Source organism: Armigeres subalbatus, chromosome 1 (genome assembly GCF_024139115.2).
Source record: "Armigeres subalbatus isolate Guangzhou_Male chromosome 1, GZ_Asu_2, whole genome shotgun sequence".
NCBI classification, from domain to species: domain Eukaryota; kingdom Metazoa; phylum Arthropoda; class Insecta; order Diptera; family Culicidae; genus Armigeres; species Armigeres subalbatus.
The window spans coordinates 174,649,167-174,665,869 of NC_085139.1; the positions used below are offsets into that span (position 1 = coordinate 174,649,167).

The 16,703-nt window shown below is 35.3% G+C and overlaps 2 protein-coding genes across 5 annotated transcripts in view; both read right to left on the minus strand.

Annotated features, from left to right (window-relative positions):
* LOC134205545 (fasciclin-1) overlaps nt 1-16,703 on the minus strand; it is a 576,572-nt gene that overhangs the window by 262,056 nt on the left and 297,813 nt on the right. The window lies entirely within an intron of this gene.
* On the minus strand, nt 7,295-9,838 carry LOC134205544 (tigger transposable element-derived protein 1-like). The gene is made up of 2 exons (XM_062680844.1): nt 9,574-9,838; nt 7,295-8,928 (listed from the first exon to the last, which is right to left on the minus strand). Exons 1-2 carry the CDS (start codon nt 9,595-9,597, stop codon nt 7,324-7,326), a joined length of 1,629 nt encoding a protein of 542 aa, XP_062536828.1. The 5' UTR covers nt 9,598-9,838; the 3' UTR covers nt 7,295-7,323.

Here is a 16,703-nt window from a genome sequence, read left to right on the forward strand (position 1 = left end):
GAGGAGTGACGTCAAGCTCGGTGAATTCGGCGCCGACGTACGTCGAATAAGACGTACCCGGATGGGCGAGATGATCCTCGAGCTGAAGCGGGGCGTCTCGCAAAAGGGCGCCGCCTACAAGAAGTTGGCGGAGGAAGTCCCATGCGAGACGGTCAAGGTGAGGGCACTCACGACGAAGGTGAATCTAAGGGTTAAAGACCTGGATGAGATCACCGAAGTCGTAGAGCTCGTCACGGCACTGCGGCGCCAGTGTGAAGTGGAGACGCCCACCGTAGCCGTTCGGCTACGGAAAGGTCCGGCAGGAACACAGGTAGCATTGGTTCGGCTATCTGCAGCGGATGCCTCCAAGGTAGTCAAGTTAGGGAGCGTCACGGTGGGGTGGTCGGTATGCCCTGTGGGCATATATGAGCAACCCGAAGTTTGCTTCAAGTGCCTGGAACCGGGGCACAAGCAATGGGACTGCAAAGGCCCTGACAGAAGCAAGCTCTGTCGACGCTGCGGATTGGAGGGACATGAGGCACAATGCTGCACGAACCCTCCCAACTGTTTCATCTGTTCCAGCAAAGCTGCGAGTAGCAAGTGCCCCATGGGGGGTTCGATGTGCCCGGCGTTTAAGCGTGCTGCGAAATCACAGTGCAGGTAACGCAGCTAAACCTGAACCACTGTGATGCAGCCCAGCAACTGCTGTGTCAGACAGTTGCTGAATGGGGGACGGATATCGCCATCATAGCAGATCCTTACCGGGTACCCGCCAGGAACGGTAATTGGGTCACCGATTGGTCTAAAATGGCGGCGATATGGACAACGGGGAAATACCCAGTTCAAGAGTTGGTGTCTTCGACACACGAGGGCTTCGTCATTGCCAAAATCAACGGGGTCTTCTTCTGCAGCTGCTATGCGCCTCCTCGATGGTCGGTCGAGCAGTTCGGTCGAATGCTGATTGTTTGACGGCTAACTTGATGGGGCGTAGGCCGGTGGTGATAGCGGGGACTTCAACGCTTGGGCTGTGGAATGGGGAAGCCGATCCACGAATCAACAGGGGCAGATCATGCTGGAATCACTGGCCATGTTGGATGTGGACTTGGCTAATGTCGGTACCAAAAGTACCTACAGCTGGAACGGCGCCGAGTCGATTATCGACGTTACGTTCTGGAGCCCTGGCCAAACGAGTAGTTCGAACTGGAGGGTAGATGATGGCTACACTCACAGCGACCACCTGGCGGTTCGCTACAGTATCGACTATACGACCAGCATTCAGCGGACGGAAGAAGGGCCGAGGCCTAGTCCTCGTATGTGGAAGACATCATACTTCGACGACGAGGTGTTTAAGGAAGCGCTCCGCCGCGAGCACAATACTCTCGGTCTGAGTGGCGAGCAGCTGGTAACAGTACTCTCGCGTGCATGCGATGCCACCATGTCTGGGAAAAGTCCACCCTAGGAATGGGGAGGCCACCGGCTTACTAGTGGACTCAAGCAATTGCGAACCTGCGCCGCGCCTGCCTACGGGCAAGGAGGCGGATGCAGCGAGCACGCACAGAAGAGGAGCGTGTTGTTCGGTGGCGTTCGTGGCTGCTAGAGCCGCTCTGAAGACTGAGATTAGATCAAGCAAAAAAGCCTGCTTCGAGAGTCAAAGTGCCAACGCGAATCCATGGGGTGACGCCTATAGGGTCGTAATGGCCAAGACACGTGGGACGATGGCCCCTACAGAGCGGTCTCAAGAGATGCTGGAGAGGATCACCGCGGGACTCTTCCCACGTCACGACCTAAGTCCCTGACCTCCCTTTGTGGAGCTGCCAGGGGCCAGGGTGGCCGACGAGGGAAGAGTAACTGTGGCGGAACTTGCGGGGATTGCACAGTCCCTTAGTGTAGGTAAGGCGCCAGGACCGGATGATATTCCAAACCTGGCCATTAAAGCGGCCATTGCCGAGGCTCCCGAGATGTTCAGATCTGTCATGCAGAGATGCCTGGACGAGGGAGTCTTCCCTGAAGCATGGAAAAGGCAGAGCTTGGTCCTATTGCCAAAGGCGGGAAAACCACCGGGGGATCCGTCGGCATATAGACCAATATGCCTGCTTGATATGGCGGGAAGGTGCTCGAGAAGATCATCCTCAACAGGTTGTTGATACGCACGGAGGGTGCGGATGGTCTATCGAGTAACCAGTTTGGCTTCCGAAAGGAGTAAGTCGACCGTAGACGCTATCTTGTCGGTTACCAAATCCGCGGAGATAGCTATCCAGCGTAAGAGGAGGGAGTTCGCTATTGTGCAGTAGTGACTCTCGACGTGAGGAATGCTTTCAATAGTGCCAGTTGGGCAGCTATTGCAGATGCGCTCCTGCGCCTTGAAATTCCCGAGTACCTGTACAAGATTCTCGGAAGCTACTTCCAGAATCGAGTACTGGTATACGACACGGAGGCGGGTCGGAAGTGTGTTGACATAACCTCAGGGGTTCCGCAAGGTTCCATACTGGGTCCGGTGTTATGGAACGTCATGTACGACGGTGTCTTAGGTTGAAGTTCCCGGTGGGCGTGGTAATCGTCGGCTTCGCTGACGATATTACGCTGGAGGTCTACGGCGAATCGATCGAAGAGGTGGAGTTGACTGCAGCCCACTCGATCGCAATTGTGGAGGAAGTTCCAGGAAGTTAGAACTGGCTCACCACAAGACTGAGGTGGTTGTTGTTAACAACCGAAAGTCGGAGCAGCAAGCGGTGATAAGGGCAGGCAACTGCACGGTCACCTCTGAACGCTCCATCAAACTCTTGGAGGTAATGATCGACGATAAACTCACCTTTGGTAGCCACGTCAATTACGCCTGCAAGCGTGCCTCCACAGATAAAGTGGCTTTGTCCCAGATGATGTCCAATGGCTCTGCGGTTTATGCCAGCAAGCGCAAGCTTCTGGCTAACGTTGCTCTGTCCATACTGAGGTATGGGGGGCCAGCTTGGGGCACGGCCCTGCGTATTAACTGCTACAGAACGAAGTTAGAAAATACGTATAGGCTCATGTGCCTATGAGTTGCGAGCGCGTACCGTACCGTGTCGCACGATGCACTTTGCGTCATCACCGGTATGATGCCTATTGACATCGTTATCGGTGAAGACATAGAGTGCTTTGAAATGCGCGGCACGAGAGGCATCCGCAGGACTGTCAGGTTGGCCTCAATGGTCAAATGGCAGCGTGCGGACAGTTCCACTAAGGGTAGATGGACACATAGGTTGATACCGGAGATAGGTACGTGGTCAAGAGGCGCCATGGGGAAATCACTTTCCACCTGACCCAGGTCCTTACAGGCCATGGTTGCTTCCAGACAGTACCTACACCGGTTCGGACACTCGGCCTCGCCCGAGTGTCCGGTGTGCGTTGGTTTAGAGGAAACGGCGGAACACGTGTTGTTCGTGTGCCCGCGTTTTCGCACAATGCGTGACCACATGCTTGCCACATGTGGTCTGGACACTACCCCGGACAACCTAGTTCGGAGGATGTGTAAAGATGAAGTTGGCTGGAACGCCGTTTTATCGGCTATCGTCCAAATCGTCTCGGAGCTACACAGAAGGTGGCGCGTGGACTCGAGGGATGGCTAGTTCAGGCGCAAATAAGAGGTGGTCCAAGGGTTCGGAGTCGGCTTCATGGATCATACCGGTGCCCTGTGGTCGAACTCGATCCTTTTATCGAACAAGTGGCCGCGTGAAAAACAACATGGTATCGTCGCTTTCGCGGCGTCGGTCAACCGGCGGGTTCCGAGCCCGAGGACGGAAAAGGGGTCCCTGCGTCAAGGCTGGGGCAGGCGTAGGCACCGCGTCGGCAAGTCCCTCTGTGTGCTGGCGAATAGGCCCTATCGCAGAAAGGTCAATTAGTGCACGCGGCATCATCATTCTTGATACCAGTCGTGCAGAGGGAAGCAGGCGCGAAGTCGACCCTGCCCACCTTCCGAGGACATAGGGCGTGGTAAGGCCACCTGGAAAGCCGGCAATGCGCAGGCACGATACCATGGTGTTCTTCTAAAAAAGCGAGTCACGATGTTCAATGCTGCAAAGACACGCAGCTAACCTCGAGGGTGCGTTATGCACTGGCCCCCCTTTGAAGCATTACTTTCTGGTTGTACCGAAGGGACGATGGGCTTTGCGGCAATGGAAACGGTTTAGCTGGTCGGGGATGCAGTCCTGCCTCCCTCATTGGAGGTGGCCCCTAACCCAGCACTTCCTGGTCAACCCAGGATGTCTGTTGAGCAGATTCCCCCTCCATTGTTTAGGAAGAAGAAAAAACACATACATACACACGGACAGACAGACATGTGCTCAGCTCGTCGAGCTGAGTCGATTGGTATATAATACTATGTGTCTCAGAGGCTTCTCTAAAAAGTTCGTTTTCGGAGCGAAATGATAGCCTTTCGGTACAACTTAGTTGTACGAGAAAGGCAAAAAAATAATTCTTAAAATCTAAATATCCAAAGATAAAAAAAACTGAGATTTAAAATTTGAAGATTTTGAAATCTAGAGAAATATAGTAAATCCACAAAATATACAAGTCCATTGAGTATTCTTAAAGTCTAGAAGTCTCTAAGTCTGTTAAGTCTCTAACAGACTTAGAGACTTCTAAGTCTCTATATTTTGAAATCCAGAGATTTAAAAATCAAAATATCTAGAAACCATAAAATAACAAAAAATAATGTTCAAAAATCTAGAAATGAAAAATCTTAAAATCTGAAAAATTTAAATGTTAAAAGATCTAAAAATCTTTAAATTCAATAATCTTTAATTCTAGAAATTCAAAAATCTAAATGTTTAGCTTAAAACCTATACATTTAAAAATAAAAAAAATATTAATAAAAAGAATCGAAAAATCTTAAAATCTAAAAACCCAAAAATAGAAGAAAAAAATGTGGAAATCGAAGATTGTAAAATCCATAAAAAAATTTAAAATATAAAAATCTTGAAATACTAAAATCATAAAATCTAAAAACTTAAAAAATATATAAATATAAAAATCTTTACACCAGTAATCTGAATCTGAATCTAAAAATCCAGAAATCCAAAAATCTTAAAATTCAAATCGAATCTAAAATTCAAAATACGAGAAATCTAAATACGTGAAAATCTAAAAAATTGAAAATCTTAAAATCTTTTAATTAAAAATTTTGAGATCTAAATATCTTGAAAATCTAAAACTAGCTGACCCGGCCAAAAATTGTTCAATTTCCTGATGCAATTTCATCGAAAAGATTGAGTTTTTATTTTCAAAGTATTCCAGTTCCATCAGAACATTTTTCCCCGTAAATAAAATAAGTAAACGAATATAAATAAGCAAAAGTTGGCCTGTCTATTCTTGAATGATGCTCGTTCAAAAGCCAACTTTGTTCTATATATAACTTGTTGACCCGTTAGACGTTGTCCTGCATAGTAGGCGCAGTGAACTGCCCATGCAAAATTTTCACACGAATCCTAATTTTAGTTTTTTACAATTTTCTAAACCTAACTCGTAATTTTCGCATGAGGAAATATCATGAAAACCCGTCGGAAATGATAATGAACATTTCTGCTAAAGGAATGAAGAAAATCCATCCAGCCGTTTTCGAGTTATGCGGATACGAACACGGACCATTTAATTTTTATATATACAGATAGATAAGATAAGAATAAAAATTTAAAGGTATACAATATGAAATCTATGAAAGGTATTTAAAAATAGAGAAAGAAATATTTAAATCTATAAATTTAAAAATCTAAACATCCAAAAATCTCAAAAATCTTTTTAAAAAATCCTAATCATTTTAAAATCTCTAGATCTTCTAATCTGATGATTATAAATGTAAAAAAAATCAAGAAATCTGAAAAACTGGAAATTTCAAAATAAAAGAATGAACAGAAACTCAAAATCTAGATTTATTGATTGCTTGAAATCTGAATAGAAAATCTTGAAAACTAAAACACTAAGTGTCCTAGAGTCTAAAATCTAAAATTTTCAACAAGTTCAAATCATAAATATAATATTTATACAAATGAATCAATTTAAGATTCTAAAAATTTAGAAATCTAAAAACATCAATATATTAAAATCCAGAGATATAAAAATCTAAAAAACTAATTTCTGGAATCACTCAACAAATTTAAAAATCTGAATCGAGAAATCAAAAAATCTAAAAATTTAAAGATCTAAAAATCTAAAAATCTAAAAATGTAGAGATCTAAAAATTTTAAAATCAAAACAATTTAGCATAGACCAAGGAATGTAATTGTCGCTGAAAATGCAAAAAACAAGCGACAAAAGAGAATAGCGATAACTCTTTGTCCTCATCTGCAGAGGATAAAGACATTGTTGCGTTCCATTTTATTTGCAACAAACATGGAGAGGTAATTGTTGTGAACTTTTCAAACTGCGATAACTTGTATATTTCAGAAGTAAAACACAAATCATGTTAACAGATGGTTAAGTTTATGTCTAAACTATGATAACTGATACTTATTTAACCAAAAACATCATCGGAAACAGACTTTATCTCAAAATGCGCGGCAGGCGATCATTGTCCTATTCTGTTGCAGTTTAGGACAAACGCTGATTGCGAGTTGAGTTTGTCCCAACATTTACAAGAGAGGACAATGTTGTTGTCATTGGCAATGTTGTTATTTTACATTCCTTGGCATAGACGCAAACATTAGATTCCATAACAAACATCCCGGACCACTTAGTGATTGATGCGTAGCTAATATCGTAACTACACTGCCGTGAATCGCATATCTGTCCCATCTTTGCTAGGTTTCCTATTCATATGGGACAAATATGCAATTCACGGCAGTATATTACTGAAGAATCACGATACTTATATTTTCGATAAAAAAGATTTCTCTCATCAGATAGAGGAATAAGTATTTGTTTCTTCTTCCTTTATTTATATGCAAAGTGCACCGGAATTTATCTTCCGCTAAAAACGACAACGCGGTCATGTTGAAAAAACTGATTTGCAATCTGCTACAGTGTACATTCGCACAGACAGGTAGCGCACGCGCAGAGAAGTCCCTTGTGACCGTTGTGCTGCCAAACTCGGGAACGTTAGAAAAACTATTTATTTATATTCAAACTGGAGAATATAAATACGATTATGATTAGTTTCACTCAAATTCCAAGTGTATTCAGTGTTTTTTTTATTAAGATAAATTTACTTTAAATAAAGTAGTATTTATATTTTTTTTGTTGGGTTAGTTTTAATTGTTTCAATTATGCGAAAAATCGCTGTTGTCTTGAGTGAAATAATCTTCAAACCAGCATCATGTAAAGTATGTTCTTCTTTAAAAATAAAACATTATCTCAGGTTTATTTTATCTGTTTTTATTAATCACTATCAAGTTGTTCGATTTCCATTTCTATTTCCAACGGTTCAATTTTGATATCCATTGGAATTTTATCGTCCGGGTCGGTAGGTGTTATTTCGGTCCTCATTTCCCGCATCCATATGCTGACCTGTTTCAATCGTTTCGAGATGGCTTCTGATCGGGGCTTGTTTTTGTCCTTTGCTTCGAAAAATTTCCTTGCTGAGGCCAACGCCGCCAGATGTTGATTGATTTCGTTGAAAAGCATTCTCCTTTCAACGGGATCCAACTCATCGAGCTCATGGTGTGTGGCTTCGGCTGGTTCACCAAAGTTTGACTCTTCCAGTTCCTTTTGGTGTTTCATGAAGAATTCGACGACCTCTTCGTTAGTAAGTTCCCGAGGAGTGATTTGCTCTCTAAGATCTCTCACTGATATGTCATTCACGCCGATGGATTGAAGGATGGATACTGTTTCTTGAAGTATGGGGTCATTTGAAAAATCTTGCTTGGGTGTGTCAAGTAAGTATGACCATCCGTTTCTCAATGCTCGTTTGTCGAGGTCTGCCACGGTGGATTTTAGGATGGCTGTTGTATCTTCGATGGAAAAATTTTCCCATGCCTCTTCGAAGGGAATTCCTTTTTTAACGATTTCCTTCATGGCCAGACTGAGATGTTTCAAATAAACTGCGTTGAAGTGTAGCAGGATTCCCCGAGCAGTGGGTAAGCAGGTAGGGTTGCAACCTGGAGGAATGGTAGCCACATCAAATGAATAATGTTCTAAATCAGTTGGATGATTTGGGTCATTCGCTACCAATACAATTGCTCGATCTGGGAGGTTGGATGCTTTGAGAAAACTTTCGGCCTTTGACACAAAAATATCGTAGAACCAGTCACGCAAATCTTGCTTGGTGATGGACTCTGGCTTTTCAAGTTTGACATATACTGAGTTAGTTGCGGGTTCCGATTTATCTCTGAAGAGAATAGGTGGTGTGAAGAAATTCCCAGAGGCGTCACAGCTGAACAACATCATGGCTTTTTCTTGTGTATCCACGCCTGGTAGAAGTTTCCAATGAAACATACTTGTTTCCACGGTGAATATTTGACCTGGTGTAATGTGCCCATCTGTGAGTGCGCTTTTCATTGTTGTTTTGAACTCCACCTCGCTTGGAGGTGGCCGCTCTTCATGGGGTCTTAACTCAAAAAGATCATATTTTCGTTTGAATCTTTCGAACCATCCAGTACTGGCAGCAAATCCTACACTTTCAAACAGTTCGTGCTTTCCGATAAGATCATAGAGTTGCAATGCTTTAGATTTCACCTTGCCATGCCAGACGGGTAGTCGCTTAGCGCGAATGTCATCCAACCAAGTAGTTAGACAGGCTTCCATCTTTGACATTTGAAGGTTTCGATTCCGCTTCGAGCCCGATGCCACCTTGGAAGTCATAGAGTTTGCCGCCAGCCGAATGGTTGCCTCCTGTTTGCGCATGTGTCGAATGGTAGATTCGTTAACGTTGTAGTCCCGAGCAATTTTGGTGGCACTCTGGCCTTTCGCCATGCGGTCAAGTATTTTCATTTTCTCCGCTAGCGAGAAAGACCGCCGTTGTCGAGCTTTGACGAGACTAGGGTCCTAGAATATAAGAAAATTATCATTAGCACTTATCTTAAAATGTAATATGATTATATTATTGCATAAATGGTGTGTACTGCCGGACTATGTATTATAAACATTATCTGACCACCCTTACGGAATGCAAATTAAAATCAAATTTAGTAAACTACATAGTCAGGATTTCCAACATGAATTAACAATTGAATTAAAATATAAGCAACTAAAAAATTGCTCTCGAAGTCATGATATTAAAGGATTTACACTATTAAATGTTGTGATGCTGATTTGAGAAATAGAGATAAACTTGTATTTAGCTGTTAATTAAATCATTAAAAGATACAAAGATACTATACTATAGTGCGCATATTTTCTAAACGGGTTATATTTAATGACTGCAATGATGATTATAATTCAAATATTGATAAATTTATAAAAGAAAGTGAACGTACATAGGAAATGGGAATTGAAATGTAATTCACTTTGCACTGAAAAAATCGCTACAATAAAATAATAAATTCTCCACATCTGAATCACTGGCAACTCTGGATACGCTTGGATAACCACGCAAATAATCGCGATGAAGCCTTCCATCGAAGTGTCGCAGATAAAGGTTACACACTATTTATGCCTCTAATATGCATCAAAGCTCAATAAATTACTTACCAATAGTATTTCGATGTTCGCCATCGTTGTTATTTGCGCACTGATAAAGAGAAACACTAATCAACTGCCTAATTTATTTGCTACTTTTCAGCAGAAAACACACGCCACAGACAGCAAACTGTTCCGTCACGACGATCGATGGTATCTGCCCGCACCGAGCGTGGAGAACGAAATAAAAACGACGACCCTCCGTACCGTGCGGCTCTCTGTGTTGGTACCCACTTTCGCTCTGCGGTGTTCTACGAAACCTTGCCATACACGCGTGCTGTCTGAGTATGCGTCGGAGCGTGCTAAGGGAAACAAAATACGCTGACATGGTTGGGTACATTACGGGGGAGAAGGAAGAAGCTTCGAGAAAAAACAGCAGAAGCAGCTGAGCGCATGTGGCAGCAGGTAGAAGCGTTGCTAGTCAGCTTCATTTGCTTGGGAGGTGTGTGTTAGTTTGTCATGTTTGTGCGGTTTATTGCTCTAACTAATTGGATGGATGGATCGCAGACTACCCATTTTCATGACTTGGTATGAATTGTTTCTACCCAGTTTGATGTACTGTCCTATGGAACGAAATACGTTGAAGGAAGTAATCATAAAAACAAACCCAAAATGATCGTTTCCCGATGGGTAGTAGCCCTGTGTTATACGTTCGTTTTCGTTGCTTTACGGACGAGTAATAACAAAGCATATGCGATAGCCGTTCGGTCCCCTTGCTGCTGCTTTCATATAGAAGCAACAGCGAAAACTAGTTAGAAGAACGGGTGAGACTTCACGCACAAGTGTAATTGAATTCATGGGCTTGCTTGGTGGGTGGACGTAGTTTGTTGCGCATCAACAGCAAGCCGAAATAAAAACATTCAAGTTCGCTCGCATAAGGAAACTACAAAGCTACAAAGTACCTTTCGCAGGTTAAGATGCGGCAGAAGCAACATAAAAATGAAAATTACCGGCGGGCGCTATGGGCTGCAGTTAAAAAAACGATGTAGAAATAGTAATCATGAATATATAAATATAATAGATTGAATATTGGGAAGTAGTATTGTTAAGTTTGAAATTGTTAAGCGAAAGATGTTTGGGCAATTGTTAAGGTGACTCGGGGAGGCACTACACACCGTGTTATTTTTCGTATCTTTTGTCTCTTTCTAGCTTTCTTTCTTTTGGAGCGGCGTATTTCGGTTTTCAGTTGCTGGATGTAACTGTAAATATATCAGCATGTAGATTGCGAGTAAGCACGCGTCGGTGATACTTTCAACAAAATCATATTTGTTGTAGAAAAAAATTAAGCATTCAATGATGACGATTTGATGATTGTGCTTCCCGTGTCACCTTAAGCCCCAAATGCAATTCAGCGGAATGGCGACGAAAACGAAAAATTTGACAGGAAATATATGGGCTAACTGTCAATCCTGCCGTTTCTATCTCTATTTCTATCTAAATAAATACAAAAGATTTTTCAATAAATATATGTACATACATAAAATTTAAAAAGATTTCTATAGCAAAATAAAAATTTACATGAGGCGATTCAAATATGACGTCCACTATTCTAAATCCGGTGACGTCATTATTGCACGAGCTCCATGGAAAAAAATACAAAATTCCCGTATTTAAATCAATAATTGCTCATTTTTTTGTATAGCACAACAGTATTTTTAAAAATTAAAGAAGAGAAAAACATTATTCGTAACGTTTATTATTCGAGCGCGTGATGTTCAGAATGCTTTCAATTAGGTACATTCATTCTTTATTAGTTTTCAGCTTTTTTGCAGTGCTTGATCCATTTTTTCAGCAAACAGTTGCATTTGGCCCACAGTATTTCGTATTTGACAGTGTTATAATACATCGTGTTCACTCCACACATCGAACGAATAGCTGGCATAAGCCAGCATATATGTGTGGCACGGTCAGCATCAGTGGCGTACGGGAGGAGGATATTGAGACAAACAAACCGTTGGAATTTGAATGCGGCTGACACTTTATGATGGGAGAAGTGAGTGTGTGTGTTTCGGCTTTGGATAATAGCGGCATGCAGCATAAATGTTACCTGATAAAGCTGACCAGATATAGAATATTTCATTGCTGGGCAATTTAAATGGTAAATCGGAATATTTGGGTTAATTTGATGACGGGTGATTCGTGGTATGGATAACTTTTATGTCGTTACACTAATTTATTCAATTATTGGTTCATCAGAAATTGCCATTCTAAATTTCAATCTGATTCAATTCGATAGTGTATGCTTAACTTAGCTTAGTCTGACTGTACATGCCAATGGTTGCTACTCCGCGATTGATCAGAACTGATTTAAAATGCACTACAATCCAATTTAACATAGGGTTGGGATTTACCAGCTATACTCGAAGTACAGATTTCAGCAGCACTCAAATTGTATATAAATAACGGCGCCAGCCAAGTCCTTACAGTAAGTTGGGGAAGAATGGGATTGTTAGTTGCGAGCACCTGAATTCGATTCGATAGTGTATGATTGATTTTTTAGTACCATAGGTGTAATAAGCCTCGATGTCTTTTTCATCTTTCTCGTACATCAAGGTTTAACCGAGGGTTTAACGAAAAGATTATGATGGCTGTTACTCAAAAACGAAAGACGTCCGACGAATTGTTGTGATTGCTTGCTCTGTGTGTTTCTCATTTATCTTTTAGGCACTTGTCGTTACCGATCAGAGTCTACTATATATAGACTCTATATGAAGCCAAATCTACCTATTGAACTGTCAAACCTATCGAGCAAAGTAAACAAATGCTTTTTGGTAAGGCGGAAGTATTGTTATCGCCTAATAAGTATTATGGCGAATTTAAACGCATGAATTGAAATCTATTAGATTTGTTCTAGAAACAGCTTCAAAAAACTTCAATACATCCCCCAATAAAGTAGCAACAAGGAACACATGTGTTTGCACTCTGTTGGTAACTTGGTTATCCAATTAAAAAGCTTTAGAGTGAAGTCATTTGAAGGGTTGAACAAAAATGAAAGTTGCCAACATAATAACAAGACCATTATTCAGAATAAGTGTAAGAAGATCCTCTTTGCGCAACTCTATATAATAGACTCTGTTACCGATATGCTCGAAATGCATTCGGCGGCAAATCCGGTAGCACCGATTTTTGTTGGAAATGTCTCGGAGATGTTGAATGTTGGAGATGTTTCGGAAAGGGAAATTTGTGATAGTGAGTTGGGTAAATATCAGGGAGCTCCATTTGACAATATAGAACATATGTCAATAAAAGGTTAATATACTTACGAAACGTTCAAGGCATGAAACCGTCCGGAAACTCAACCAAGAATATCTCTACGTAGACCATTGAGATCAGAAATTCAGAAATATAAAAATCTAAAAATCTAAATATCTAAAAATCTAAAAATCTAAAAATCTAAAAATCTAAAAATCTAAAAATCTAAAAATCTAAAAATCTAAAAACCTAAATATCAAATAATCTAAAATGTAAAATCTTAAAATCTAAAATCAAAATCTAAAATCTAAAATCTTAAAATCAAAATCTAAAAATTAAAAATCTAAAATTCTAAAATTCTGAAAATCTAAAATCTAAAATTCTAAAAATCTAAAATCTAAAATCTAAAATCTAAAAATCTAAAATCTAAAAATCTAAAATCTAAAAATCTAAAAATCTAAAAATCTAAAATCTAAAAATCTAAAAATCTAAAAATCAAAAATCTAAAAAATCTAAAAATCTTAAAAATCTGCAAAATCTAAAAATCTAAAAATCTAAAAATCTAAAAATCTTAAAATCTTAAAAATCTTAAAATCTAAAAATCTTAAAATCTAAAAATCTAAAATCTTAAAATTAAATCTTAAAATCTTAAAATCTTAAAATCTTAAAATTCAAAATTCAAAATTCAAAATCTTAAAATCTTAAAATTAAAATTAAAATCTTAAAATCTTAAAATCTTAAAATCTTAAAATCTTAAAATCTTAAAATTCAAAATTCAAAATCTTAAAATTTAAAATCTTAAAATCTTAAAATTCAAAATCTTAAAATTCAAAAATCTTAAAATTCAAAATCTTAAAAATCTTAAAATCTTAAAATCTTAAAATCTTAAAATCTTTAAAATCTAAAATCTTAAAATCTTAAAATTCAAAATTCTTAAAATCTTAAAATCAAAATCTTAAAAAATTCAAAATCTTAAAAATCTTAAAATCTCTTAAAATTCAAAATCTTAAAATCTTAAAATCTTAAAATTCAAATTAAAAAAAATCTTAAAATCTTAAAATCTTAAAATCTTAAAATCTTAAAATCTTGAAATCTTAAAATTCAAAAATCTTAAAATTCAAAATTAAAATTCAAAATCTTAAAATCTCAAAATCTTAAAATCTTAAAATCTTAAAATCTTAAAATCTTAAAATCTTAAAATCTTAAAATCTTAAAACTTAAAATTCAAAATCTTAAAATCTTAAAATCTTAAAATCTTAAAATCTTAAAAATCTTAAAATCTTAAAATCTTAAAATCTTAAATCTTTAAAATCTTCAAAATCTTAAAATCTTAAAATCTTAAAAATTCAAAATTAAATCTTAAAATCTTAAAATTCTTAAAATCTTAAAATCTAAAAATTTAAAAATCTAAAAATCTGAAAATCTTAGAATTCAAAATCTTAAAATCTTAAAATTTAAAATCTAAAAATTCAAATCTTAAAATCTTTAAAATTCAAAATTAAAATCTTTTAAATTTCAAAAATTCAAAATCTTAAAAATTCAAATTCAAATCTTTAAAATTCAAAATCTTAAAATTAAAAATCTTAAAATTAAAATCTTAAAATCTTAAAATCTTAAAATCTTTAAAATCTTAAAATTCTTAAAATCTTAAAATCTTAAAATTAAAATCTTAAAATCTTAAAATCTTAAAATTCAAAATCTTAAAATCTTAAAATCTTAAAATCTTAAAATCTTAAAATCTTAAAATCTTAAAATCTTAAATCTTAAAATCTAAAATCTTAAAATCTTTAAAATCTTAAAATCTTAAAATCTTAAAATCTTAAAATCTTAAAATCTTAAAATCTTAAAATTAAATTAAAATCTTAAAATCTTAAAATCTTAAAATCTTTTAAAATCTTAAAATCTTAAAATTCAAATCTTAAAATCTTAAAATCTTAAAATCTTAAAATCTTAAAATCTTAAAAATCTTAAAAATTCAAATTAAAATCTTAAAATCTTAAAATTTTAAAATTAAAATCTTAAAATTAAAATCAAAATTCAAAATCTTAAAATCTTAAAATCTTAAAATCTTAAAATCTTAAAATCTTAAAATCTTAAAATCTTAAAATCTTAAAATCTTAAAATCTTAAAATTCAAAATTCAAAATCTTAAAATCTTTAAAATCTTAAAATCTTAAAAATCTTAAAATCTTAAAATCTTAAAATTCAAAATCTTAAAATCTTAAAATCTTAAAAATCTTAAAATCTTAAAATCTTAAAATCTTAAAATCTTTAAAATCTTAAAATCTTAAAATCTAAAATCTTAAAATCTTAAAATCTTAAAATCTTAAAATCTTAAAAATCTTAAAATCTTAAAATCTTAAAATCTTAAAATCTTAAAATCTTAAAATCTTAAAATCTTAAAATCTTAAAATCTTAAAATCTTAAAATCTTAAAATCTTAAAATCTTAAAATCTTAAAATCTTAAAATCTTAAAATCTTAAAATCTTAAAATCTTAAAATCTTAAAATCTTAAAATCTTAAAATCTTAAAATCTTAAAATCTTAAAATCTTAAAATCTTAAAATTAAAAAATCTTGAAATCTTAAAAATCTTAAAATCTTAAAATCTTAAAAATCTTAAAATCTTAAATCTTAAAATCTTTCAAAATCTTAATCTTAAAATCTTAAAATCTTAAAATCTTAAAATCTTAAATCTTAAAATCTTAAAATCTTAAAATCTTAAAATCTTAAAATCTTAAAATCTTAAAATCTTAAATCTTAAAATCTTAAAATCTTAAAATCTTAAAATCTTAAAATCTTAAAATCTTAAAATCTTAAAATCTTTAAAATCTAAATTCAAATCTTAAAATCTTAAAATCTTAAAATCTTAAAATCTTAAAATCTTAAAATCTTAAAATCTTAAAATCTTAAAATCTTAAAATCTTAAAATCTTAAAATCTTAAAATCTTAAAATCTAAAATTCAAAAATCTTAAAATCTTATCTTAAAATCTTAAAATCTTAAAATTCAAAAATCTTTAAAATCTTAAAAATCTTAAAATCTTAAAATCTTAAAATCTTAAAATCTTAAAATCTAAATCTTAAAATCTTAAAATCTTAAAATCTTAAAATCTTAAAAATCTTAAAATCTTAAAATTCAAAATCTTAAAATCTTAAAATCTTAAAATCTTAAAATCTTAAAATCTTAAAATCTTAAAATCTTAAAATCTTAAAATTCTTAAAATCTTAAAATCTTAAAATTCAAATTAAAAATCTTAAAATTAAAATTCAAAATCTTAAAATCTTAAAATCTTAAAATCTTAAAATCTTAAAATCTTAAAATCTTAAAATCTTAAAATCTTAAAATCTTAAAATTCAAAATCTTAAAATCTTAAAATCTTAAAATCTTAAAATCTTAAAATCTTAAAATCTTAAAATCTTAAAATTCAAAATCTTAAAATCTTAAAATCTTAAAATCTTAAAATCTTAAAATCTTAAAATCTTAAAATTCAAAATCTTAAAATCTTAAAATTAAAATCTTAAAATCTTAAAATCTTAAAATTCAAAAATTCAAAATCTTAAAATCTTAAAATCTTAAAATCTTAAAATCTTAAAATCTTAAAATCTTTAAAATCTTTAAAATCTTAAAATCTAAAATCTTAAAATTAAAATTAAAAAAATCTTTTAAATTCAAAATCTTAAAATCTTAAAATTCAAAATCTTAAAATCTTAAAATCTTAAAATCTTAAAATCTTTAAAATCTTAAAATCTTAAAATCTTAAAATCTTAAAATTCAAAATCTAAAATCTTAAAATCTTAAAATCTAAAATTCAAAATCTTAAAATCTTAAAAATCTTAAAATCTTAAAATTCAAAATCTTAAAATCTTAAAATCTTAAAATCTTAAAATCTTAAAATCTTAAAATCTTAAAATCTTAAAATCTTAAAAATCTCAAAATCTTAAAATCTTAAAA

Coding starts and splice junctions, on each gene's coding strand:
- LOC134205544 (XM_062680844.1), bottom strand. CDS start 9,597: ATGGCGAACATCGAAATACTATTG. Junction 8,929..9,573: donor CGAACATCGAAATACTATTG/GTAAGTAATTTA, acceptor CTTATATTCTAG/GACCCTAGTCTCGTCAAAGC.